This window comes from Gymnodraco acuticeps, unplaced genomic scaffold, assembly GCF_902827175.1.
Source record: "Gymnodraco acuticeps unplaced genomic scaffold, fGymAcu1.1, whole genome shotgun sequence".
In the NCBI taxonomy this organism is placed as follows: domain Eukaryota; kingdom Metazoa; phylum Chordata; class Actinopteri; order Perciformes; family Bathydraconidae; genus Gymnodraco; species Gymnodraco acuticeps.
This window is the reverse complement of record NW_022989894.1, coordinates 3,883,204-3,909,468: the sequence shown is the minus strand read 5'-3', so window position 1 is coordinate 3,909,468 and position 26,265 is coordinate 3,883,204. Positions and strand designations below refer to the sequence as shown.

The window sequence follows — 26,265 nt, the reverse complement described above, 5'->3', positions numbered from 1 at the left end:
TAGGATATTTATTATTTTAGTTTAGTTTGTCGAAAATGTGCAAAAAAATAACAATGGACATGTCCCATATGGTCTAGCGGTTAGGATTCCTGGTTTTCACCCAGGTGGCCCGGGTTCAGTGTTTTAAACCTGCTAACACGTGACTTTATGTCAGATTCCTGTGTCTTATGTGGAGAAACGTGTGCAGTGGTTTGCAAAAAGTGCCATGTTGATTTGCAAATTGTGTGAAAAGCTGAAAACGTGTTTAGAGTTTTGGAGATTTAATTGAAATAATTGTGCTTCATGTATTATTTTAGTGTGTTAGCAATCGAGAAAAACTGTAACGTGCTTTAGATTATGCTCAGCAGTGTGTAGTTGGGTGGTCAAACCATCTAATATTAAAAATGAAGTGTGTTATATTTGATGCAAAAATGTGCATTTGGTAAGTGTTGATGTAGTTTTGAGTGCAGTTCTTCACTTAGCAGGAGAAATGTGGTGTTTTGCACTTTGGGTGTGTGGTTTTGTGAATTGTGTTTAGTGTTCTGAGAAACTGAGCAATTAAAAAAAAATTAGTGTTAGCAATCGAGAAAAACTGTAACATAAAATAAATCTCACGTGCCCCCTGCAGTACTCCAATGTACCCCTAGGGTTCCGCGTACCCCCATTTGAGACCCACTGGTCTAACGGTTAGGATTCATGGTTCTCACCCAGGTGGCCCGGGTTCAACTCCCGGTATGGGTATAGGATATTTATTAGTTTGTCGAAAATATGCAAAAACGACATATCTTGAAAATATGCAACAAAAAACAATTATCACTAGCGGTTATGATTCCTGGTTTTCACCCAAGTTGAACCCGGTATGGGAACAGGATATTTATTAGTATAGTATAGTTTAGTATGTCTAAAATATGCAAAATACCACATAGTATAGTATCTCGAAAATATGCAATAAAAAAACAATTAACATGTCCCATATGGTCTAGCGGTTAGGATTCCTGGTTCTCACCCAGGTGGCCCGGTTTCAACTCCTGTTATGGGTACAGGATATTTATTAGTATAGTTCAGTATGTCTAAAATATGCAAAAAATGACATAGTATAGTGTGTTGAAAATATGTCAAAGAATTGCATAGTATGCTATGTTGAAAAATATGCAAAAAACTACGTAAAAGGCATGAAAAGGCAAGTCTTAAACACGTTACATTAATTTCTTATTCTTAATGCTAAATGATTCAAGTCCAAAAAGCATAACCCATAATGTCAAATTCTTAGGATTGCTACGTGTATGGGAACAGGATTTATATCAGCGTCCGCTCAAGATTGTGAGAAAAATCAGATAATGAAAATATGAGTCAATGTGTAATCAAAACATATCCTCAAAAATGTCACAGTATAGTATGTTTTAAAGAAAACAAAAAAGTAATAGTACAGTATCTGAAAACAAGAAGGTAATTTAAAAAAGGTCGTAGTATAGCAAGTGGAAAAATTGCAAGAAGCCCTGGCTTAGTGTGTCGACAAAAAGTCCTAGTATAGCAAGTATTAAAAAGTCAGAGCAAATTATATCATAAGGTCATAGAATAGTATGTCAAAAAATATGGAAAAAGTCATAGTATAGCAAGTATAGCAAGTATTAAAAAGTCAGAATGTAGCAAGTATTACAAAATCAGAGTATACAGTACCAAATATTAAAAAGTAATCGTATAGTATGTCAATAAACTCATAGAATTGTATGGGAAAAAATATGAAAAAAGTCATAATATTTTATCACGGAAAACATTCTATGGTCTTGGTATAGAATGTTGAAAAATTGTCATAGTATATATAGTATGTTGAACATTGAATGTAAAAAGTCACATAATTTGGTAAAAGAGGTCATAGTATTTTATGTCCAAAAGAGATGTTTTGACATCACTGGTGAGCTGTCACCCCAGCTTTGTGATCTGCTCTAGTTGGTAGACTTGGTGAAGGTGGCTCTCTGCCGCTTTATCGCCTCACAGCTCTGAGGGTGAAGAGGACCCTGTTGGAGATGTTAGAGAGCCAAGACATCAAACTGTGACAGAGAGTGAGGATCTCATCACCAGAGAGCTGTCACTGCCACTTACATTGGCCATTGGAGGAAGGAGGGGAGACTGTGACCGAAAGGACAATATAAATTGACAGCGAGGATGAGCGATGGAGATAGGAAGGAAGCCATAAAAATGAGAGGCAAAATATTTATTATGACACTGGATATCTGCTTCCCATTGTCTGAGCCACCCCTGCCTCAGTATTCTGAGAAGGCTGAGTGGTTGTATGATGCAAGAGAGGAGCACTTAATTCCCTGTGATTTGTTCTGAATTGAGGAAGCTCCTGCCCTGTCCTATATAGCAGTATTCTATGTGCAGTTTTTTAAAAAACTTTTATTGCTTCCATATCTCTTCTTTTGACTCAGTACTGTATCTGAAAACTCTATCCATGGTGCCATTCATCCAAAGGAAAAAACCTTGATCGTGATTAATTATAAAACACAGTATTTCGAGCAAAAAACTATTTTCCTTTATAGAATTAAAATGTAGATTTAATTTCAATATTAAAAAAGACCTCTGCCTTAACATTTGTCCTTGAGTAATTTGGTAATTTGGATTGTCCTCTTTTCATCATCTCTTCTTTCTGCTCACAATTCATTTATACATAATTTTACAGAAATCGACTGATAATTATTACATTGCTGGATGTCATAACATGTTTTTGATGATTTATCTGTGTAAAGAATACAGTATGTCCCGTCCACTCTACCACTATGGCATGTGCCTTGTTTAATCCGTGTATATGTTATTAATGAGAGTGGATCTGGATGACATTACCCAATAAAAACGACTACAGTACAGTATGTGTATGAAGGCTTGTCTATTCATGTTGAATGCTGCTGTAAGATTCATGTTATAGTTTCTTAATGCAAACAAATGAAATCCTCATGTTCTGTTTTCAATGTTGCATATAAATATAATTTATTATTAGTCTTAAAAATTCTTTCTTACACTTTGTACAGTAACATGACAGATGAAATGCAAGCAGTTTGCGAGGAACATCATGAGTGCCAGAAACAGACAGGCTACATTATCACTATACACAATAATAATCATGAAGCTGAATAGCAACTAGGGAATGCAAAAGGATAGCCCACTGAGAATGTAAAGATTGTTTCAGAAAGATGCAAAGTTTGCATAGATGGCTTTACGAAAACTGGGACAACTGCCATAAAAAAAATCCAATACCAATTGAGAACGCTTGAACAGTACTGTTGCATGAAAGGAATGTAGTGTTTACAACTGTCACTATTTTTTTTAATCCCACAGTCAGTGTCATAACATTGATGGCTTCTGATATTAATGTACAAACACAGAAGTTTAAATCTCTGTTCTCCAAAATCACGGATGACTCATTCAGTTCTGAACACAGGAAATACAATTGAAAAAAGAAAGTGTTATGAACAATGTTAGATTTTTAGATTATCACCCTCTGTGTTACATTTGACCTCATACACTGTATGTCAATTATTTGGTAAAAAGCAGTGGTATTCAGTTGCATTGGTCCTACAAAAATATACTTATATGTTTCCCTTTTCTAAAGTATTTTCCCCTTCTTTCTGCCAGCATCAGGTTCCTTGAATGTAGGCAATATCACCTTGAACAACCTACAAATCCTCCACATCTGTCATGAATTTTACTCAGTCGAGGGAAATAGTCTTAGTCACCCTCTATTAAAGGGTGATATACCGATGTAATGAGCCAAATTGCCCGATAACAAACATGCAAAGAAAGTCAATAAAAATCATTACCAATGCAACTTATCAAAAGAATATTTTAAAGATCTAAAAAAAATCATGTAAAATAAGCACACATAATTGAAAATCAATAATTATACATGACATGAATAAAAAGTATTAAGAGTAGTTACGACAGCGACACTAAAGCTGTAAAATGGTTACATCATTGATTTCCTTCTGTACATGTAAATAAGTCATTACTGCAAGAGTCCACCGGGAGGTGCTATGATACAGTCAAACATAATGGAAACAAAATGTGAGGACACTGCAAAATATTCCATAACAGGCAGCATAAAATACAAAAAAAGATATGTATAAATAGGCATATTATTAAATACTATGTTATCACAGAACATATCCTCATCCATGGAGTTGCTATGGAGATTGGTTTTGGAGAGTGAGAGATGATTCCTCTGATCCAAGCCTTGCCTCTTTGACCTTTTATAGCGTCTCACTACTTACTCAACTTGTCTATAGCAAGGGCATCATCCACATATCCGCACAGTCCATCAAAAAAACAAAAACGGAGAGCTGTTTCCAGGGAAACTAGAGCCAAAAATATCAGGTTGTTGAACCAGAAAGGGAGACATAAATGACAGAGATTCTTGTTTACCCTCCAAGTTTTTACAACCTTTGTTGCCAAGGTTTAACTGGGTCATGGCTGAGTAGACCTGGCTGTTTATTTTTTCCTACTTCTCTGAGTGTGCACACACACCCACCCACACACAGTATCTGTGAGCGTGCATGTGCATATGTCATTGTGATTTGTCAAATGACTCGCCAGCTTTCCGGCGTCCCCCTCTCTTATCTTCTTTTATGTCTTCTTGCTCCCAGGAGTGTCACACTCCCTGGTGGGCAGACGTCAGTGTTCAGTCGCTAAAGGAACAAGGCTGTCATGTCGCCCCATCTCCTCCAGCACCTGGGCCAATCGACCAAGGTTGCCATCAGGAAAATGCTGCGCCTCCCACAAGTCCAGGATGACTCCTGTAGGACTGGATTTGGTGGCAAAGTAGTTAAGATACCTGTGTGAAGAATTGTGACAAGAGACAGGAATGAGTCAGAAATAAGTAGCAAAGGGTTAACAGAGATTAGTAGGTTTACTTGAATCATAAGGTGGGACATGGCAAGTCTCCTAACATGGTTTGAAAAATGATTTCAATCGTTTTTAGCTTTGCAATCTGTAGAAATATTTTCTAATGCAAACCATTTAAGACTCATTTTCAATGTTTTGCTCCATTACTCTCTACAGTCAGCCATCTCTCTCTCTCTTAGTCAAATGGTTGAACATTGGAAAAAGGTGCTCTTTAAGGATTTCAAGTAAATTAAGTTTCTTGCAATAAACTGGGCACAAAATAAATGTATATAAAGTTAAGAAAAACAGTGGGGAGACTATGCAAAATATCTGCTAATTGAGTCGCTTTAAGAAACTGAATAAATAAATACATTGAAATAACTTATAGAGAATTTGTGATGGAAATTATGATTTTAAAAGCCCATCTTTCACAAAGGGTTCACCCAGTTTTTAATATTCAAAATAAACACTTATAAATCCTTTAGTTTATGTGTGAAAAAAAAATCTAAATGGAAACTAATGAGCCATATTTCTACTCTTCTGTTCTGTATTTATCATCACTGTGAGTGAGAGGTTGGTTCAAGTCTCCCTGCTCGCTTCTTCGCTCCCGCCACACTCTGTCAGTGGCTTCGTCAATCTGCAGCTGCTGCCTGTGATAAGGCCTCCCCGCTGAGCTGGGGACCTTATAAATGAACACTCACAGTATCTCTATCACACACACATAAGACTATCAAAGACTCATGGGTGACGATTTGAAAGGAGAAGCGTCATTCTGTCTTTGTCTCTCTCTCTCTCTCTCTCTCTCTGTCCGTCTCAGTTCAGTCAAACTCAATTAATCTCAATTCAGCAGATGCCTATCAAAATGAGTCACATTCCCACAGAAAAGTCCAAATCAAATCAAAAGAGTCTAGTTATTTCCCTGCGTGATATCTTCCCTACTTCTAATGAAAAAAGCACAAGGCAGTGCAACCCACACCATGATGAAGAACAGGGAGGTTGTGTATGTTTGTTTATTTCTAAAACAAATCTATGTTATTCCTTCAGTTCATCTCTTTATTTTTAAAAAACATTTCTAATGGATGATTAATGAAAGCCTGCTACTGTGGCAATACTAAAACCGCTTAGGGCCTAAATCAGATTGTAACTCCTTTTTCTCTCGGACCGCCTTGGTACCCTACCCACCTGTCAAGGTTTAGTTTGTGGGCAAACATCCTCCAGTCGTTTCCCCGGGTCTGCGGTGCATCCAGACTGCCACACAACTTCTGTCGGATAGAGACGGGGATGCGGAAGGCATTGGGCCCCACCAGTGTGGTGATGTTGCTGGCTGGGTCCAGCAGAGATGTGTCGATACTCTGGGAATTCTGCAGAGAGAGGAGGATGAAGGTGAGACACACTTTTTTTTTTAAAGCATATACATAATTGAATACCATCATGTAGCTCAACATCGATACGTAGTACGGAAAAATGTTATTCGTGGTTTGTGTAAAAAGTAAAAATTATTCATTGTTGTCATACATTTATCAACATGAGTAAATTCTTTATTAGGATCCCCATTAGCACTAGCATGAGCATTGACTACTCTTCCTGGGGTCGTCACACACACTGTCAAACATACATAAAACAAAACTAAAACAAAACAGCTCATAATTTCATGCAATTTACAATGCTATATGAAGTGAAAACTAAAATGGTCATCCAATTTTAGCCATCATAAGGCCAAACAAAAAAATACAAATAATTGTACATATTAATAAATACAGAGCCACAGGCACAGTACAATTAGACTTTATAATACTGAGATACCTTTTTATCAAGCTTTTGAATTGTACATGAGAATTTCCATGAATGATATGGACGGGTAAATAATTCCAGCTGACGAGCGAGTGATTTTGAAATATATTTTGACATTAGGTGATGGAGGTCTGGCTACAGAAACCATAACAAGACCCAGAGACTAAATGAATCAAGGCACCGCTCTGCAGTGCATGTACTGCAATTCATCTCATTACTGAGCACAATGACCGAATGCTCCGCCATCCCTCAAGCTCTATCCTCCTGGCCAGATGGCCTTTGTGAAACAAGCGCTGCAAGACTTGAGTTTGATTATCCCCCCTCTGCTCTGCAATTGCCTGTAATAGGCAGGAGCCCCCATTTTCCTCCATCTTACTCTTTGTGGACATGTCAGCAAATAGGACATGCAGAAGAGGTTAAAATCACCACAACAAGTTAAGAAAGAGTATTGTTTCGAAGGAAATGCATTATCTTTATTATTCCGTTTCCTCTCATACATTTCAACTTAGCTGATCCTTATTGTGATCTATTGCATGTATATGTAGAATCATTCTTTATGCTGTTATAAATCAAATACGTGTTTAGTCTATATTTAGGCATGTGTAAACCCTACCTCTGACAGTGTAGTGTCCAGCTGAAAAATCTGTCCTTCTCCTTCCACCTGGCGCACGCATATCTTACAGGCCAGGTCCACAGTGCTGGAAGAAAACCGCTCCAGGGTAAAGCAACAGTGGAGGTTCCTCTGTGAGCCGCTCCACACTTGCTGAAAGGAAAGCTCCTGCAGAGAGGTGAAAAGGGTCGTATTTTTACTCAGCTTTCAGAGAGCATGTGGAAATGTTTAAATCCTATTTTTCGGAAAGGCTTTATGACGAGTTTACCTGGTACTTGGCTAAGAGTTTGCTCTTCCACAACGTGTGAGGGACATCGTGGATGGAAAGTCTCAGGTTGTGGGTGCTGTCTTTAAAGCTGAGAGTCTTTGGTTCATCTAACAATTTCCCCCCCATTTGCTTCTCCATCTGCAGTACCTCCTGAAAACACAAACACACACTTGTTAAGGATATTAAACCCTGTATATTGACCCCAAAACAAATGTGTCTTCTGTTATGTTGTAAACACTCTTTTCTTGCTTGAATTTAATCTTCAAATTAAATGTTTTTTATCATACATTTATCATTTTCCTTCAGGGCTTTATGAAGCTGAATATATGGCAATCTGAAACCATCTTCAATGTCCTTGCAGCAGGATCACTATCACTTCTCATTACCCATTCCCAAACTTAATAACCGTGTTTAATATCCCTGCTCGGTATAATAATCCGTCCTCATCTTTCCTGTAGGTAGATGAGGTATTGAACAAAAGGAGACAACAAGGAATAAAGGTGGCTTTTTCTGTGTTGGCGCAGCAGATATATCTTTCTAGCACTAAGGAGCAGCTTTTCAAATGCAAGTGCTTGTCTCCCCTTATTTTGACACGCCAACACGAATATTTCTTATTCTGCCTCCCACAGTTAATCTGTTGCCTGTGCTTACACACTTACTCGAAATAAGATCATTAGTGCTCACAAACACATTTAGTTTCTGCTACATTTAGAGACTGCTCTTGTAAAGGTCTTTAATGACATCCACTTAAACACAGACAGTGGCAGAACTTCAGTGTTAGTATTATTAGATCTCAGTGCTGCGTTTGACACTGTTGACCACAGCATATTACTAGACCGACTGGAGAACTGGGTGGGACTTTCGGAAACAGTTCTGAATTGGTTTGAATCCTACTTAAAGGACAGAAACAACTTTGTTTCTATAGGTAAATACACATCTGAGTTGACAAATATGACATGTGGGGTTCCTCAAGGCTCCATCTTGGGGCCTCTTCTCTTTAACATCTACATGCTACCACTGGCTCAGATAATGAAGAACAACAAAATAAGTTACCATAGCTATGCAGATGACACACAAATTTACGTAACAATTTCACCAGGAGACTATGCTCCAATTCAAACACTGAGTAAGTGCATTGAACAAATCAATGACTGGATGTGTCAGAACTTTCTCCAATTAAACAAAGATAAAACTGAGGTAATGGTTTTTGGAGCCAAGGCAGAACGTATAAAAGTTAGCGCTGAGCTTCAGTGTGCAATGTTCAAAACAACAGATAAAGCCAGAAATCTAGGTGTAGTCATGGACTCTGACCTGAGTTTCAACAGTCACATTAAAACTGTTACTAAATCAGCCTACTATCACCTAAAGAATATATCTAGGATTAAAAGACTAATGTCACATCAGGATTTGGAAAAACTTGTCCATGCTTTTATCTTCAGTAGACTGGACTACTGCAATGGTGTCTTCACAGGTCTCACTAAAAAATCTATTAGGAAGCTGCAGCTAATTCAGAACGCTGCTGCTCGAGTCCTCACTAACACTAAGAAAGTGGATCACATCACTCCTGTTCTGAAGTCTTTACACTGGCTTCCTGTGTGTCACAGAATAGATTTCAAAATACTGCTGCTGGTTTATAAAGCACTGAATGGTTTAGGCCCAAAATACATTTCTGACCTCCTGCTAAATTATGAACCATCCAGATCTCTCAGGTCTTCAGGGACTGGTCAGCTTTCTGTCCCCAGAGTCAGAACTAAACATGGTAAAGCAGCGTTCAGTTATTATGCTCCAAATATCTGGAACAAACTCCCAGAAACCTGCAGGTCCGCTGCAACTCTGACTACTTTTAAATCCAGGCTGAAGACTTTTCTTTTTGTCGCTGCTTTTAATTGAACTATTCATATCTTAGACTGCACTGTAACTTTTATCCATGTACTTTTTTCTTTTAATGTTTAATTGACAGCACTGTAACTTTTATCCATGTATTTTTTCTTTTAATGTTTATTTTATTAGCTTTTCTTTTTAATGACTGATTTTAAATGCCATTTTCTTAATCTCTTTCATTTTTTGTAAAGCACTTTGAATTGCCTTGTGTTGAAAAGTGCTATATAAATAAACTTGCCTTGCCTTGCCTTGCCTTGCCTACATCCCCTTTTTGCAAACATAGAGACAAAAGAGGGATACACACATGCAACTTGCTGATTATTTACCTTGAGTGAGTCCTGTGTGTCGTCCAGGCAGTACACTCTGATGTGATACTCCATGGCAGGGCAGGTCACAGGGCCAAAGATGGCTAGTTGCAGGCGCTTGGTGGTTGAGGCGCTGAGAGATTGGCCCACCAGACAGGAAGTACCCAGCGTCTCTGTCAGGATATGGCAGGACTCGTCCTCCATTTGGATATAACACGGCGTGGTGAAATTCTCTTCTCCTACCACCACCACATCCTACATGCGGACAGAGAGAAAGAAAATGAAAAAAGTGAGGAAGATAATAAGCGGCAAAACAGAAAAAAAAATATTATATAAAAGAAAAAGATGAAAACAAAAGTAGCAATTATAATGTTTCTCCCTCAAGTGCTGTCTTTTCATTTGTTAGCAAGTGAGTAAAGCCATTTATCGCATGTTCTTCAACATACAGTATAATAAAACATTTTGTTTTATTCCTGGAAATATGACTAATCAATCTATTTAGTCTACACAGAGTAATTTCAAAAACCCCTACATTAATTGAAATAATACCCATTTCATCAAACATAAACAAACAAATTCACAAATTGTTCCCTAATTTACACGTGTTGGAGCCAAGCAGAATTTTATTTTATTTAGTGCCTAAATGTATTTAATGCATAACAACACTGCATTTAAAACTCAATTTGTCACATTTGTAATTATTATACTGTTCAAGGGTACTTGCCTTTAACTCAGTATGTATATAAAATCATTTTTTTGGATAATACTCAGAGCTAAAACTTCACCTAATATGACTGAATTAATACCTAAGTCTGAAGCAGAGATGTGAAGAACAGGCTATTATCTAGTTCCATGCTCAAATTCAGTTTAATTGAAACTGAACTGATTTAAATGTTCAATTGAAGGGAGAAAAAACAATTATGGGTCTAGGCCTATTCGGATAAGCTGTGTCTTTAAAAGTGTAAAATACCTAGGTTCAACACCCGGCCAGAGTGTATATGAGGTAATAGAAGATTGAGTATCAGGACCATTTGTAGTTGACCCCTGTAATGGCACTAATGTCGGGAAATGTTTCACTACCACTAAGACCATCTCGTCTTAGACCGCCCCTCTCTCTCCATCCCTCTTGATCTTTCTCTTTCTCTCTCTAATCCAAACACTCCTTTGAGCAGCACATTGGCATTAATTCAGCCTATTATGAGAGACAGAAGAGGAATTACAGTACTTTATTGTGAGCTAGGCCGTTTAACAGCAGTATTATGGCTGATCATTAGACTCTTTAACTGCTCCTAAGGGATGGCACTGGGGCTCCTTATTGGGGGATAATTAGAGCACACAGTGGAAAAGTAGGCTTTTCCTGGCACAAACAATGAAACATGTAAACAAACACACATATTCACACAGCATAATTTATTCACACATTTCTGACTGCATTCATCAGCAGAGATTTCTCTTTAGAGGCGTGGGAGGATACATCTTTGTAGGAGAGTTACTGAAGCAGAAAGCCCCACATGTTCCTCATTATGTGACCTGCTGTCTTCATCATCACAACACCACGTTCTGCTCAACGACACTGTGTGTATGTTATGAATGTGTGTGTGTGTCTTGACGGGGGACGGGTGCAGCTTCCCTGATGCCAATATAACTGATTATCTCACTAGGTGGTGATGACTATAAATATCCGGGAATTACTTCTTCAGAGGAGCTCATCCCTCTTGTTTCTACAGCGGTGATGAATACACATTTTGACAGAGCATGTCATAAAAAGCAATATTTCAAACATGCAGCATGGAGGCTGGCCTCAGTGGGAAGACAAGCTCATATAAAGGAAGCTACCGTCGCCTTGGATATTACCATCTGTATTTCTGGCAGGTCAGAGATGTAATCAATAGCAAGCGTGTAATCACCACGGGAGACGAGGAGGGCGCGTACCTTCCAATATATGATATATAGATATTTTTCCTACCCAATATTTGCAATGACCAGACACATCATGAGATCTGTCAAAAGGTAAGAGAAAACGATTTGGTAACTTTAATATCCAGAGTTAAACTGACTCCAAAACTGAAATCCTGTTTCATGTTGGTGTACATGTTGTTAAGAGTGTGTCCCAAAGTTTTTTTTTGTTCTGTATTCTCGGCGGGCCAAGATAATCACTTCCGTGTCCATGCAAGTAGTCTTGGATATAAATAATCGGTTCACCGCTCTGATAATATTATCTTGGCATGAGTTGTTCAAAGTAACAGGCCTGAAGTTTTGAACCAACCAGCTAATCATTGTGTTGTTGGTAGAATTCTGAAACACATGTGCCCAGGTGTGCATTTTCTGTGGTGCATGGTGCTAATTGCCTTGTGTATCTTGATCTGAGTTTTACTGAAAATCCAACATGTAGCTGCTGGGGAAAGAGTAATAGAGAGTGTTGATTGTCTCTACAAAACAAGCTCCTATACAGACTTTATTCCAGGTTGTGTGCACACGTTTGGATACAAACAGAAGCCAGACTGGCTGCTGATACAATAGGTTACACCAGATTGCATCAAACATTCTGTACATGTACACACACACACACACACACACACACACACACACACACACACACACACACACACACACACACACACACACACACACACACACACACACACACACACACACACACACACACACACACACACACACACACACACACACACACACACACACACACACACACACACACACACACACACACACACACACACACACACACACTTTATCCCAACAAATGTCACCTTTAATCAATAGTCGTTTCCTCTTAAAAGTTTCAGTTTACACTGAGCTTTATTGGCTGCCCCTGAGCAATACATCAATGTCACAAAGACATGTGGGGCCAGTCTGTGCTCCATAAGTCATATCATCACATCAGCAGTAGAGATTGTGCAAAGACTGTCTGAAAGTGATGTTAATTCAGTCCACTACTCAATAATGAGCTGACACTGGGCCATATATTTCATATAGGCTGGGGCAGAGTAGTTGGATTTTCAATATGCGAGTGGCTTGTATGGAATGCCTGTGTAGACTCAACTTTGAATTTATATCTTATTACTTTAAAATATGCCATGGAATCCAAATTCTTAGAAAAAATGTAATATTTGTGTGTTCCTTCTACTGCTTTTAATTCTGCTCATTAAGGTTTTATTTTATATTGTAAGCACCTTCTACTTGAAAAAGGTCCAAGCACTTTCCTGCCTGTGAGAGTTCATTAAAAACCCAATTGAATGAAAGCTTACTCAGAAATGTTCTCTTGGCAGGTACTAAAAGGCAGTAATAAACGGCTACAACATTATTTGTATTGTATTATTATCCTATGTGTCCTAACAATTTGTATGTACAGTAGAGAGATGAAAACTGAAACCCTTTTTAGTTTAAGGCAGTTTATGTAATGAGGGTGGAAGCATAGGTTCTCTACAGATGATTTGTTTGTGATAATTGTACCTTTTCTGTGTGAGTGTCTGCATCTGTGTGTGTGTGAAAGGCAGAACACAATCACACTTGAGCCTTCAGCAACCCAACTTATCCTCATAAGCAACGTTAATGATGGAGCCTGCAGGCAAAGATTTTCCAAATACGCAAATACAGTACAAACAAAGCGCACACACACAAACGAGAATGGTCCTTTATAAATGGTATAACATAACAGTTTGGGGAAAAAACAGTCCCAGCCTGTTCCCTGCTATCAGAGGTTTACTGTTTCAGCACCTGGTTGCAACAGGGGTTCCCTCTGAGTGCTGCGCTGCACAAACAAAGCAGGGGAGGTTGATCCCCTTCACCTCCTCCATGCTATCATACCATGCCAATTCATCTTCTTTTTTTAATGCTCTTCCTTTGCTCTTTGCGTAGTAGAATTTTCAAACTACCTACAGTAATGCTCTATGTATTTGATGGATAAACCACATGTGTGGATCTTAGTTAAGGTTAAAACATATCACTTTACCTTCACATGACTCATTTATAAACTTGGACCATGGTGAAAGACATAAGAGTCTAATGCACAGCTTTCGTCGCATCTCACCTCCCAGTGGTGCTGCGGTGACTGGCTCTTGAGCTGGATCAGCCAATCCTGTTGGCCGTCAAACACAGCACAGTGGTGCATGGTGATGATGAGGGGACGGGTCAACAAGGCTCCGGGGGGCCCACAGCTCACCACAGGGCTTAACACCGTTTGGCCATCATCCACCGAGGGCCTTAAGGTGCACAGAAAATAACACACAGACAAACACACACAATGATTTTTAGTGGTGATGTGACAGCAGTCTCCTTAAGTGACATGACGGTGCTGACAAGGGTGAAGACAGCTCTGGGGAATTGATGAGGAAGACGGCACTGCTTACCTCATGTTGTCCTTCCTCTGAACTGTCACATACATCTCATACACTCTGCCCTGAGGAATGGCCCCTGCTGGAATAAGCAGACTCACTCCTGTGGAGCACAAAAACAGACAGACACACACACAAACAAGTAGTGTTTAGAGTTGTGAGGTACACCAGTGGAGTATTTACAACAATTTGTCCTGTGTTTGGTAGGATGTGCAACAAGACTAAGCCAAGCTGCAATGATGGATCAGTAAGAGAAAAAATGATTGGCATTGACCCGGAAACAGCCACTAACTAGTCTGTACACCTAACTCCAGCACACCAGTCAAAATGGCTAATTATCTTTTTTAGAGAAATATAGTAATAATCACAATTCCCTTGAGCCCTAACTTTATTGCCTGCTCCTATGGCACCAGGGAATGGTGTGACATTTCATTTCTAAAATCAATGGTCTCTCCTCTCTTCGTAGCATTCTCATATTGCTGCAGCAAGCATGATTTACATGTTTTCCATCTCAGATTGATTTGATATGATGTCCTGGCTGTCCGACTTGTTTTTAAGACTCTACCCCCAACATTCCCTCATTCACACACGTAGACTTACACATACAGACACAAACACACACACTATCTCTCTCTTTCTCTCTGGAGGGGCTTCTCAGATAGCTCATTGATTTCCCATGTCCTTGTACTGAACTTTTCAAAAGGTGACAGACAGCTTCTCCTGCTAGCTAGCAAGGCAATCACTAGTCTGCCACAGTGACGTCTTGCACACTGCCACTCTTCCTCACACTAAAGCTTCAAAGAGATGGAAAATGCATTTTAAGATGCAAAATACCAACAGCCACACTGACGATGCTGCAAAAATATTTCATTACTCAGACACACGGACAGATCAAATATCAAATGGACACTTTCCTCTCCCTCTGCCTATGTAACATGATGAGGTGGCTCAGCGAAACTACCAGCTCAGAACATTTTTACAGGAATCAAAACGATAAAAGAAAAAGTTAGAAACTGGAGAAGTCGGTGTATCCTTTAATGTCAGTGCTAGTTTTCTACGCCTGTCAACACGCATCTGTGGCGCGTCCCAAACAGCCCACATGTGTTTGAAGTGAGGACAGCATGGCTAATGTAAGCTGCCGAAACAGTATACCTCTAAGTCAGTACACTACTTCCAGTGCTCACACCTTAGCTATCCATCAACCCTTGCCATAATGTGTGTGGTTAACACACTGATAGGTTGCATATGGTTAGGCATAATATTTCAAGGTCACATCTGTGTGTGTGTAAAGGTTATACTGGTAAAGGTGGTAGAGGCAGCTCAGGTCTCAAACATCTGGAACACAATTTATATTGGATTTCAGTCCAGTTGGTTATTCAGAGATTTACAACAGTCTTTTCAACTTAGAAACAAACTTATTGTTAATCATTATTATTTCCTCATGTGTATGTGATATTTGCTTGAGAGTTGATAAGTAAAAAGAATGACAAATGTGCACATTTACTAAATTCTGCTACAGCTCCGACCAAAACAGACAAATGGCAGATAATGAGATTTAAGATTAACTATGAATTTGCAGGGACTTGCATATCCATCTCAATGATTAAAAAAGTGAATTGTTTTTTTTTTCAAATCTCTGCATGTTTTGAAATGCTTAACCGATTTGTGTCCAGTTAAACAAATGAAAATGTACTGATTCAGAGACCAAATGTGAAAACACTTCTTCTTATGGTCTGGTACATTACCTGAGTTGGGCACAATGAGGTGTCCCCCCTGAGAGCTGAAGGATCCCAGCGCGGTGCAGGATGGATCCCTGGTGCGGAGCAACGTCTGGGTCTGCGTGCGGCGGCCCATCGTACAGTCATTATTGTCCAGGAGGCAGTGTGGTAGCTTAGGTGACAGTTTAGAGGCAATATCTCCTCCCAGGTCATCCTGCGGAGTCACTAAACCTGAGGAGTTGTACACCTTAATCTTCAGGTTGGGAAGAGGGTCGAGCAGAGGGGAATTGGTCATGGGTATTTTGTCAGCCACATCATGAAGGGCGTAGACGGGGCCGCGGTACATGGCGGCCGCTGAGGTCAGGTCAGGGGGTGCTGTTAGGAGATCAGCTGGAAAGGAAAAGAAAGTGACAACTGTCAAGCAATGTCTTAAGAGAAGTTATCTTCTTTTCAACTGTGAGAACTGGTAAGAAAGAAAAATAACCACAAGGAAATGAAGTGTTGGCAGCAATCAACAAGACTGCTGCCTGGCTCTACTTCGTTGTTTATTCAGTCATTAGGGAAGTCCACTCAGCCACCAAGAAACATTACTCAGTCAGAGAAGTTACAGGCGCAGCTGTGATTCATGAGGAACAGATGGCATCACTAATGCTCAGTTTACCCAGTAGGTACAAGTATAAACGTTCAATCGCTGGGCTGAGTGGGCGGAGCAATGGCAGTGGGACCTCTCTGTCCTTTAGCTTCTCCACCACCTCTCTGTTTTCCCACAACACCAAGTTTCTACATAATATAGATGTCAATGTAAGTCACATAAAGCAAATAGATGTAGTAGTGTAATTAGTAGAAGAAGTGTTTGTATTCTTATTAATAATGCTTTACAAAACATAATTTAGGCTACTGTATCTATGTGGCTAAAAGTTGCATTCATTATTAATTAATTCATGTTTCAAATGCTCAAAAGGTCTAAGAAAACTAAATATAAAGCATAAACAGACAGTTTTTTTATCCGTTTATCCATCACCTTCAAATCTTGTCTTCACTTATCTTTCTCAGACATCTATTGATTAAGACAGCCAGAGACTACACTCAATATAATTATTCAATATATCTGTCAACCCACATAAACTAATAATTGCTTTATAAATATGTGTTAATCTATTTAATAAAATGAAAATCTGATTAATTTTAAGTTAAGGAGTGTTACACAGGGGGTGAAAGAAGGACAATCATTATTCATCGTCAAATAACATTGTGACATTTATTGTTGCGGTTCAACTAAGTAAGTCCAATGAAACCCTCAGACATTGCCAGTGCCAGGATAACAATGGATAGGGCGCATTAAGCAAAGATTTTGGTTTTGAATAAAAAACATTATTTCATGTCACTATTGTTGTCTCTTTTTTTCCAGCTTTTCTTTTCCCTAAAACTTCAGACTGACTATAAAGAAGAATTTATCTTAACTGTGCATTTCCCTGCTGCCTTTTTGTCCAGCTCATTACCAGATGTCCTCAACTCTGCAGTCTCACTTTTAAGGTGTGCGTCACCAGCCCAAATGTAATTAGAGTTTAATATGCATCATGCAGACTGGCCTTATTATGCCTTAATGAACAGTTTGGCCTCCCATCACAACGACAAGCATGTTAATAGTTTCATCACCTCGCCCGCACAAACATGCTGTCTGTATTCCTCTCACAAGCTTCCTGCTCATCTTCAGTCAAAATGGCACATTTACATTCACATCATCACTAACGCATGTCATGCCAAAGCTGCTGAGTCAAATATATCTTGATGGGTTAATATGGGTTGCTTATGCAAGCGACTCACAATGGCTGACAGCATGTGTGCCATCCAATGCAGGGTAAAACCTGGATACTTTAATATTTTTTTTCCCCTCAATCTAACAGAAATGTGTCTCTTATATCGACCGGGTATATTTGTTGACTTGTTCACTTAGGGTTCAATTAGATTTTAAATGATTTAACTACAAATTGTACATATATTTTGGTCTCAGTGTTGACACTTAATTATTGAAGCTCATTCACAGGTGATTTAAAAAGACAGAAAATCATGTATGCATGTGAAAACAAACTACAGACATACATTTATACAAACACATAAATATATATTCTGTGGCCTACCTTTGCGGGCAGTCTTGATGCTGACTGGCTGGAAGCCTCCATTGAGGGCGGAGGTATCAATGATGTCAGAGTCAAAGTCGCGGTGGTTCTTCCTGTAGATGAAGAGCGCCACGACCATAGAGATAACCAGGCACATGATCACCGCGATCACGATGCCCACATACAGCGCTACATCATCTGTACTGGGAGCCACTGGAAGAAGAGGAAGGGGTGGGGGGGGGGCAAAACACAAAGGAAAATTGTATTTTAAGATCTAATAAGTTCAACATCAACAGCTTTCTTTCCCCGAGCTTACAGGAGTTGTGATGAAGCCATTATCTGCAGACTAATATCCTGGCTTAGCATAGAGCCGGATATTAATAAGCATCTACTGGGAAATAAAATGCATACTGTCTTTTTTTAATGCCTGCCCGCTGTGTCAAATAATCTCGCTTGTATTTAATAATAAAGGACACTCTTGATTGTCCAACGTGAAAATAGAAAATTATGCTTGTAACACTTTATTGTCTTTCAGTTTTGCCATCTAACACTTCATTTTGGGGCACACAATTACTAGTGATTTTAACAAAGTCCCTGGTTAATATATCCTTTAATAACACATTTAATAACACATAATATGTTGTGTGTGAGAGGGAGTTAAATACCACGAATCATACCGATAATTAGAAACAAGAAAATACATATAATTATGTTAAACTCTGTGCACAACGGAGCAATTAATAAGGAGGGCTGGTCCACTGCCATCCAATGACACGCTGTCCTAACAAGCAGACTCAGAAGCGAGATCCAAAGTTCTGAAGACGGAGATATAGATGTTTTCATCTTCAAATTACCACGCCCTGTGTTGGAGTTCAGAGACTGTCTCTGTCTTTGTTCTTAGACACTGTAGATAAGATCTAGACATAGCTTGCATTTCTCAAATTGTCTTTCATCTCTGCCTCCTTCCCGGAGTCTTTCTGTCCACTTTCCAGCTGGAGAAACCTCTGTGATTAGCAGGCCTGGCATGGAAAGAGCGACTGTTGGAAACACAGACTCAGACAGGCACTCATTACCGATCAGACCTTTTAATGGATGCCTACTGACAGTCTGAACTTTCTGTAGTGTTGGGTAAAGAATGTCCTTCACTGTCACCAAGTTGACAAATGGGGGGGAAAAACATATTTAAAAGGTAGCGAAATGTCAGAAGGCATGTGTGAGCCTGTACTGTATGTGTGCATTGTTCAATGCGTGATTACACACTGTAAAGTATATGTCATTGGGCTTACCAAATGTCAAAGACCAAAGCATACACACACTTTATTATTTTAGAGAAAGTAAAGTTATTTTGATAAGAGCCACATATCTGTTTTTGAGATCAGTTAAGTATGCAAATGACAGAGAATCTGCACCAGTAGAGGGCAGCATCAGCCATAGATCCATACACAAAGCTTTCAGGACATGATGCCGAGCATTTGTGTAAATTAGCCTCATGTGTCTCAGGGTTACAGATGGCACTCAATCTGTGTCTCTTGTGTTCTCTTGCACAAAGGAGAAAAAGATGGAGAAAAGCAAGAGAAGGGAGTGTTTTTGTGACACTAAGAAGCCATACGTTTTTCTTTTTTACTACATCCTTAGCCTCAAAGTGTAAAAGTGCTTAGATAATTATTCTACAGCTATAACTCAATGTTTATTTAGTCGGATGCAGTTTTCGAAAAATCTATTCAAACAAGAACACCACTCAATTAGTAAAAAATCCTTCATATATTTCAAATTCTATCCACATGAAACTGGGTATGACCTTCATCAGGGCATTCATTTTTGCTCCCAGCATTAACATAATCATTAGAAAGTAGAGTTTCTGTAGGTCAAGATGTACTGAATGGCAACAATTAAAGAGGCGGGGGGAAGACTTTGTTTCCCTCTGCCCTGAAGAAGGACATGTGTGGCCTTACCCGCTCTTTTCAGCCTCGACTGAGACATCACATTAAAGAGGAGTGTCAAAATATACCCTCATATACTGGATGTTAGGACTCTAATCCTTCCTCCAGCAAGAGACGAGAACAGAAATCAGAGCAGGGAGCCAATGATGAAAGTCTGAAAATGTAATTTCACTGTGCTTCCTCTGCCAAGCTGCCCCTGCAGTTATTTAACATATATCCCCTCAGTCGAACAATCTTCTAGCCACGCTTTGATGATAAAGGCAGCAACCTGCTAAGTGTAAGCATTCAAATGTATCACTTAGATGAATACATCCCTTTGAACATGAGCCATTGTCGGAAAAGGAAAAGTACAAGAAATGGAAATGAAAGGGATTATTGAACACTTCATCAGGACGAAGAGATTTAGAGGGGAATGGTGAGATACAAAGAGAAATAAGTACACACTAGGAAAGGAACTATGGGTTAAATTAGAGCCAGAATCGGTGCCGGCTGAAGTTCAGGAGGAGCAACAGGGTAAAGGGCATCAGCTGTGAGAGACACGATAGAAAAATAGCAAGGAAATATACAGCTGGCTCGCAGAGGCACATTATGAGAAAAGACAAAGCGGAAATCAAAAAAAGAAATGCCCTAAGGTTGTTATCTGCAAGTACAAAAGACAGAATAGCAGTAATGAAACATAGATGGACATGAAAAAACAAAGGGAAACACTCTTTTGTTTTGTGTTGTTTTGTTTGCAAAGACGCAATGTTTAATTAATGATTTATCTTGGTTTAGAAATGGCCGCAAATTCCTTGTGCAAAACCTGCCAATGAAGATTAGAAAAAGAAAAACATATAAGAATGAATGGAGAAATAATGTGAACAAATAAATGATACATGAAAAAAACTCACATGAATTTCCAAAACCACTCTTTTCCTTTGCTTCAGAGGACTTCTGATATAAGGAACCTTGAAGAGATTGTGGGTGGGAGAGAGAGTAGGGAAGGAGGGGGGGGGGGGGGTGAAGGGAGAGGGAATGATGAAAATCAAATTCAAGCCAACATAAAAACAAACTCAACAAATGAGACAGCAACAAACTCATGAGTAGGAGTGATGACACTAGGAAGCGATATTTCTTGATTGTGCCCCTCCTCTCCAGATCTGTGTATAGAGTATGGAGATGGATGAGACGAACGGGGGGGAACATGCAGGTTCTGTGAGGAAGTGGCTCTATCCATCAACTGGGCTTAGTGCCTCAGCAGCAGCAGGACTGATCCTGGCAGGTGAGGGGATGGAGGGGCTGATAAAGTGCGGGCTCCAACAGTCAATAGAACCAACAGCCTTGTATATGTCGCTGGAAGGTGGATGGAGAGGTTGGTGCATGGGACAAAAGGAACCATTACGTTAGGAATGCAGGAAAGGGAAAAATGTTGAAGAGACAGATAGATTTTCTTGGGTGCCACCTGGGCTTTTGGTTGGCTTTTTTGTGGCATTTGTTTCGGAAGGCAGTGTAGAGTGGCAGTCAGGGTTAGTGCAGTAGTGCACATAATATCCAGTCTCACAGGGACATCCATAAACAACTATACAAACAATGAAGTCCTTATTGGAGAGGGAGAGAGCCACAGGCAGACAAGTGGACCGACGGGAAAATCAATGGCTTGATAGATGGGGCTGGTGTGTTCATGCAATCAGGCACCGGGTAGGCCGGGCCGGAGCAGGGGGAGGTGACTGTCAGGGTCAGTCTAACTGATGGCCCATTTGAACCCATCCTGTAGAGTTTCTATTCATCCTTCAGACTACAGTAGAGAAAAGCATGCTTCGGTGGGTGGGCTCCAAGGGAAATCTCAAACGCCCAGGGAAACAACGATTATTCCTTACTGACAACATAGTGCTGGAGAGGAAGGAGGGGTCATGGTACAGGAAACCACTGTCTGTGTTTCAACCATTACTTACTCCTATGTGGCAGGTTTCCAACCGTAGAGAAGGATACTGTCGTCTGGCAAATATGATGTCATTGTTAAAATAGCAAAGGTTCTTTTTTCTTCCTTGGTGGGGAATCTACATTTACTGAAATCAATGATTATGCACCAAAAATATTTACATTTAATTCAAACGTATCATCCAGTATCGTGTTAATAACCTCGTGTTCCAGGAAGGCTGAAGCGATCCTCCGCGTAATGATTTCCCAGTGTCTGGTGTTTGATAGAAATAAAGCATTTGCCCTTGCTGAAGTACATGCTCCCCCTCCCTACATCAATATGTCAAGAAAATGTCATGTCTGAGTGCAGCGTTACCCTAGACCTGGAAAACAACATTGGGAATCAACGAAGGTAGAACACAGAGGAAGCACAATACAGAGATGGAGACAGGTCAGCCTCAGTGAACTGTGAAAATTATACCCCTGTGTTAGAGTTTGGGAGAGGCAGAGTGCAACTTCTATAGATCAATCTGAAGACACATAACTCTGTTAACTCCAAACCCCAAACTCTCCGACAGTCTAAATGTGATAAACAAGCAGCAAAGTTAATTATAACCCAACTCTCTCCATTTTGACTCGGGTCAGTTGTGTTTCTGTGCAGCGTTGGAGGCTGAGCATCAGGAATTCTATTTCCAACTCTGGTTATATCAAATTCCTTTGCCAGATTTCTGCGATGGATTGCAATTGAAATGATTTAAATAAATTCAAACAACAGAAAATAAGATCAAGCTGCAATGGAATCCACAGACACGTGTTTGCTGAGATCCCAGCCCTGCACTGGAGGGAGCAGATCAGCGGTCTGAGGTGAGTTCAGATTGCATGCAACCTCCATTCCCAATCATATTTGCCATAATGTGAGCTTTTAGATAATGGGCCGTTCTCCTAAATGCTAGTGGAAATGGTCATTAGCATTGACATAAGTGGCTTCACCCTCTTAGCTTCCAAAAAAATCAATTCCTGAGATGATCCTAAATCTATATCCTTATGGCTTTATATTCTTTGCAAACTCACCATCAATCTACCCAGAACTAATGCATCTGAGGCAGGGAAGTGTAGGTTGAACATATGCTGTGCCGCAGAGGGAAATAAAATAAGATGAATAACACAAATAGCAGGGCGTTATTTTTCAGATTGCTCCCTGATGTTTCTATACATTATAGACATATGACCCTGGCTATAAAATCAGCTAACGCATTCCTCTCATGCTGATGTTAAATGAAATCACTGAGTTGCAGTCCATACAAACGGACAACAGTACGGTATGCGTTTACTTTGGACAGAGACACGCAGGTCCATCTAAAAATGCATATTGGAATATGATGTAATCCGTAACGTATAATATATAATGTCGACACCATATTGCAGGTATCAGTTTAATACCCTATAGTGCAGCAAAATCTCACATCAGCTGCAAACAGTAACAGCCAGCTGTATCAAATGTTAGACATCCAGCAGCTGAGCCTCTGTTATATTATTAGTGTCACAATCACCATCTGTAGTAGATTATACACATGACGGAGGCATCTGTGACACTGAGTGGGTCTAAAACCTTCAGAGATGTTTATTGGGGAGGATCTTTATTAAAAAAGACACAGAGTTTAACTAAGTTACTGTGCAGTATTTCCAGCTATTTCCTTCCCATCATCTTTCCTCAGAGATCAAGGTATCAAACACTGTAGCTATACAACACACGGTAAACACACACGTGTGCATCAGAGAAACTGCAGGATGACTCAAAGCTGTGAACGTATTATAATGGAGAGGCAGCAGAATTGTTGGCTCGACTAAACTGCACGGCTGTTTTTAACTTGCTGGAAGAAAGAGAAGCAGAAAACAATTTGCTGCCTGCATCAAAGTATCTGGCTGCACCACAAACTGACATTGGCCTTTTTTCGGCTAGCAACAAAACAGGAAAACCAATTACAGTAGAGAATTGTTATTTATGAGAAACAAATGTTTTCTCATCCTTGAGCCTTTTTTGTACTTTAAAAACATTGTAAGACTAGATTATTATGTACAATAGTGGCTCACTTTCCAACACATGTCATTCCAGGGAAAAGGAGAAAGTCTACACTCGTGTTCCCTCTCACTGGACCTGAGGAATAAGCACTTTTTAAATTAAGGTAATAATCAAAGCTGCCTGGTATATGTGAACCCCTTAATTACAATATAATCACATTTTATTATTTTAATAACAACTCCCAAATGCCTGTGACAAGAATAATTACTTAAAGCACTTCCCCATGTGGCCAAGGCTTTTTTTAACATACACTTAAATGTGCAGCAGAGAGAAAAGAAGTGCCGGGGTTTCTGCTTTAATGTCCCTTTTATCCAACATTTTGTGTGTATTATGAACAGGCAAATAAGGAGATGGAGTGCAGAAGACAGGGCGAAAGGCATTTTAGCATGCCTTATCGTTTATGTATGAGTGAGTCGAAACAGAGGGAGTGAGAGACAGGGTGAGAGTGCTATGCGGGGATGTGAAACACAGCGGGTGAAACTCATGGGTGCAGAAATGTCTCTTGTTGGCTGGTCAGAGAGAGTAGCAGAGGATTTGTCGGGTACTCACTCTGCATGCACATCCCATCGGTGCAGTTCTTGGACAGGAGCACCATGCCCTCACAGTCCTTTCCCCCGTTTTTGGGAGCTGGAGCGCCGCATTCCCTCCTCCTCCAGTGGGTGCACTCTGTCCCACAGGTGGACCACTTACTCCACACTGTCCACAGGCCATCCACTACCACACAACAGACAGGACAGATGTGGGGGGGGGGGGGGGGGGAGTGAACGAAAATGGACGATGAGAAGATGAAGAGAAACGAGTGCATGAGTGGGTGAGTGGATACGTGATCGAGACAGCGAGAGATATGTGGGAGAGAGACAAACACGTAAGGGTGGAGGCACAAACAGAGCGAAATATGCAAACACAGAGTTGTATCATATTTTATGTTTTTTTCGTTTTTTGTGCACCTATACCCTTTTCCTCCCACTACGAAGTGGGTTTATTGTAATGTGATGCCATACCTGGGCAGAGAGGATTGCATGCCAGCTTCTGGATGCCTTGCCCCTCACAAATGGCGCCGCCGTTGAGTGGAGCCGGGTTGGTACAGCTGCGTGTGCGTTTCTGATAACCACGGCCACAGCGGCTGTTACACACTGACCACTCTGTCCATGTAGACCATCCACCATTTACTGGAAGACAATGAAATGAAACATGTTAAAACACTACCTATACCAACCTCATTCTTACATTTATATTACATTTTCTAAAATAAATTAAAAGTTGGAAAAAAGGGAACAAAACCAATAAAATGCGCAAATTAATAAACATAGGCAACATAATTAAAGACCGTTTTTACAGACAAAATCAGGAATGCTAAGTAAAAGCACTGAGCGACACACAATTGCATTGCTCATTGTAAATGTGTATACTGTTTAGTTCTTGTGTATTTGACCCTGATATCTCAGGCTGTTACTTTGCCATGCAGTCAGACAGTAAATTCTGGTCAGATAGCGACATTTTCTATTCACTGATTTCTCCTAATGCCTTCCTTCCCTCTCTCATTCATCTCTGTCAGCGACTAAATCCAGTGCAGAGTGACACGAGGGCTTGTGGCTGAGAACAAGTCTGTGGCATTTGAGATGGTGGAACTGGGCCCCTTGGAGCCTCCGACTTTCAAATGTGACATGCTTATGAGTGAAGCCCAAAATATTGGACTCTAGAGGAACACTGCCAAAGCCCCACATTTCTGTACTGTCTGCTCTCTTTCCTCCGTGGATTATGGATCTATCTCCTCTCTCCCTCTTGTTCTCCTTTGCTGCCAGCTTGTGCTCCTGTTTCCAGTGTCCTTGTAGTAGGTTTGAGCTGGAAATCACTGAGCTAAAAACAGATTGCCTGTCCTTCTCACTTTTTCATCGGTATTATCAGACACAAATCTCCCTTATCCTTAGGGTTTCTCATGCTGCTTTATCGATGTACAAATGTACTTTCATATACTGCACAACTGTGCATAAAGGACAAGTACCCCATTGTTGGCTTGGTAAAAAAAGCAGACAGAACTTACAGACACAGAGGCTTGTTGTACTCTCAAGCATGACATCAAAGCAGTTTTTTGCCACTTACTGTAGTCCTAATAGAAAGCGTAAGTGACAGAAAAGCCTTGCACAGACAGCGACCCTTGTCCCTGAAATCGGCTTTCTTGGATTTAAAATGTGTGTTTCTACAACGCCCTTACATTGATCCCCACCAGCCACATTGTTCTCAATGTGCATGAGACAGCGGCGAAAAGTAATGAGAAAATTATAGATCTGAAACTTAACCCTGGTGAATGTATCAGTTTCAAGCATCTGTTCACTCTTGTGTCTCGTGTGTGTACCGATCCACATGCAACACCTCTTTACTCAGTGTGAATATGCACAGCCTCCAGCAAGCATTAAAGTTCCAGGCTGTACAATAACAGTCATGTTAGCTGA

At 40.1% G+C, this 26,265-nt stretch overlaps 1 protein-coding gene across 5 annotated transcripts in view; it reads right to left on the bottom strand.

Moving 5' to 3' along the window:
* Positions 1-2,938: 2,938 nt before the first annotated feature.
* The window catches only part of unc5c (unc-5 netrin receptor C), a 111,529-nt gene continuing 88,202 nt past the window's right edge, over positions 2,939-26,265 (bottom strand). For 4 of the 5 annotated variants that reach the window (XM_034204571.1, XM_034204588.1, XM_034204595.1 and 1 more), the window contains 12 exons: positions 24,817-24,984; positions 24,365-24,529; positions 20,730-20,786; positions 17,921-18,112; positions 15,810-16,172; positions 14,080-14,167; positions 13,761-13,932; positions 9,731-9,964; positions 7,524-7,673; positions 7,259-7,423; positions 6,037-6,215; positions 2,939-4,804 (listed from right to left, as the gene is read on the bottom strand). In XM_034204571.1, the coding sequence (XP_034060462.1) occupies positions 4,645-4,804; positions 6,037-6,215; positions 7,259-7,423; positions 7,524-7,673; positions 9,731-9,964; positions 13,761-13,932; positions 14,080-14,167; positions 15,810-16,172; positions 17,921-18,112; positions 20,730-20,786; positions 24,365-24,529; positions 24,817-24,984 (2,093 nt within the window). In that variant the 3' untranslated portion in view covers positions 2,939-4,644. The remainder of the gene's footprint in view (positions 4,805-6,036; positions 6,216-7,258; positions 7,424-7,523; positions 7,674-9,730; positions 9,965-13,760; positions 13,933-14,079; positions 14,168-15,809; positions 16,173-17,920; positions 18,113-20,729; positions 20,787-24,364; positions 24,530-24,816; positions 24,985-26,265) is intronic. The other variant, XM_034204580.1, reaches the window with a different exon arrangement.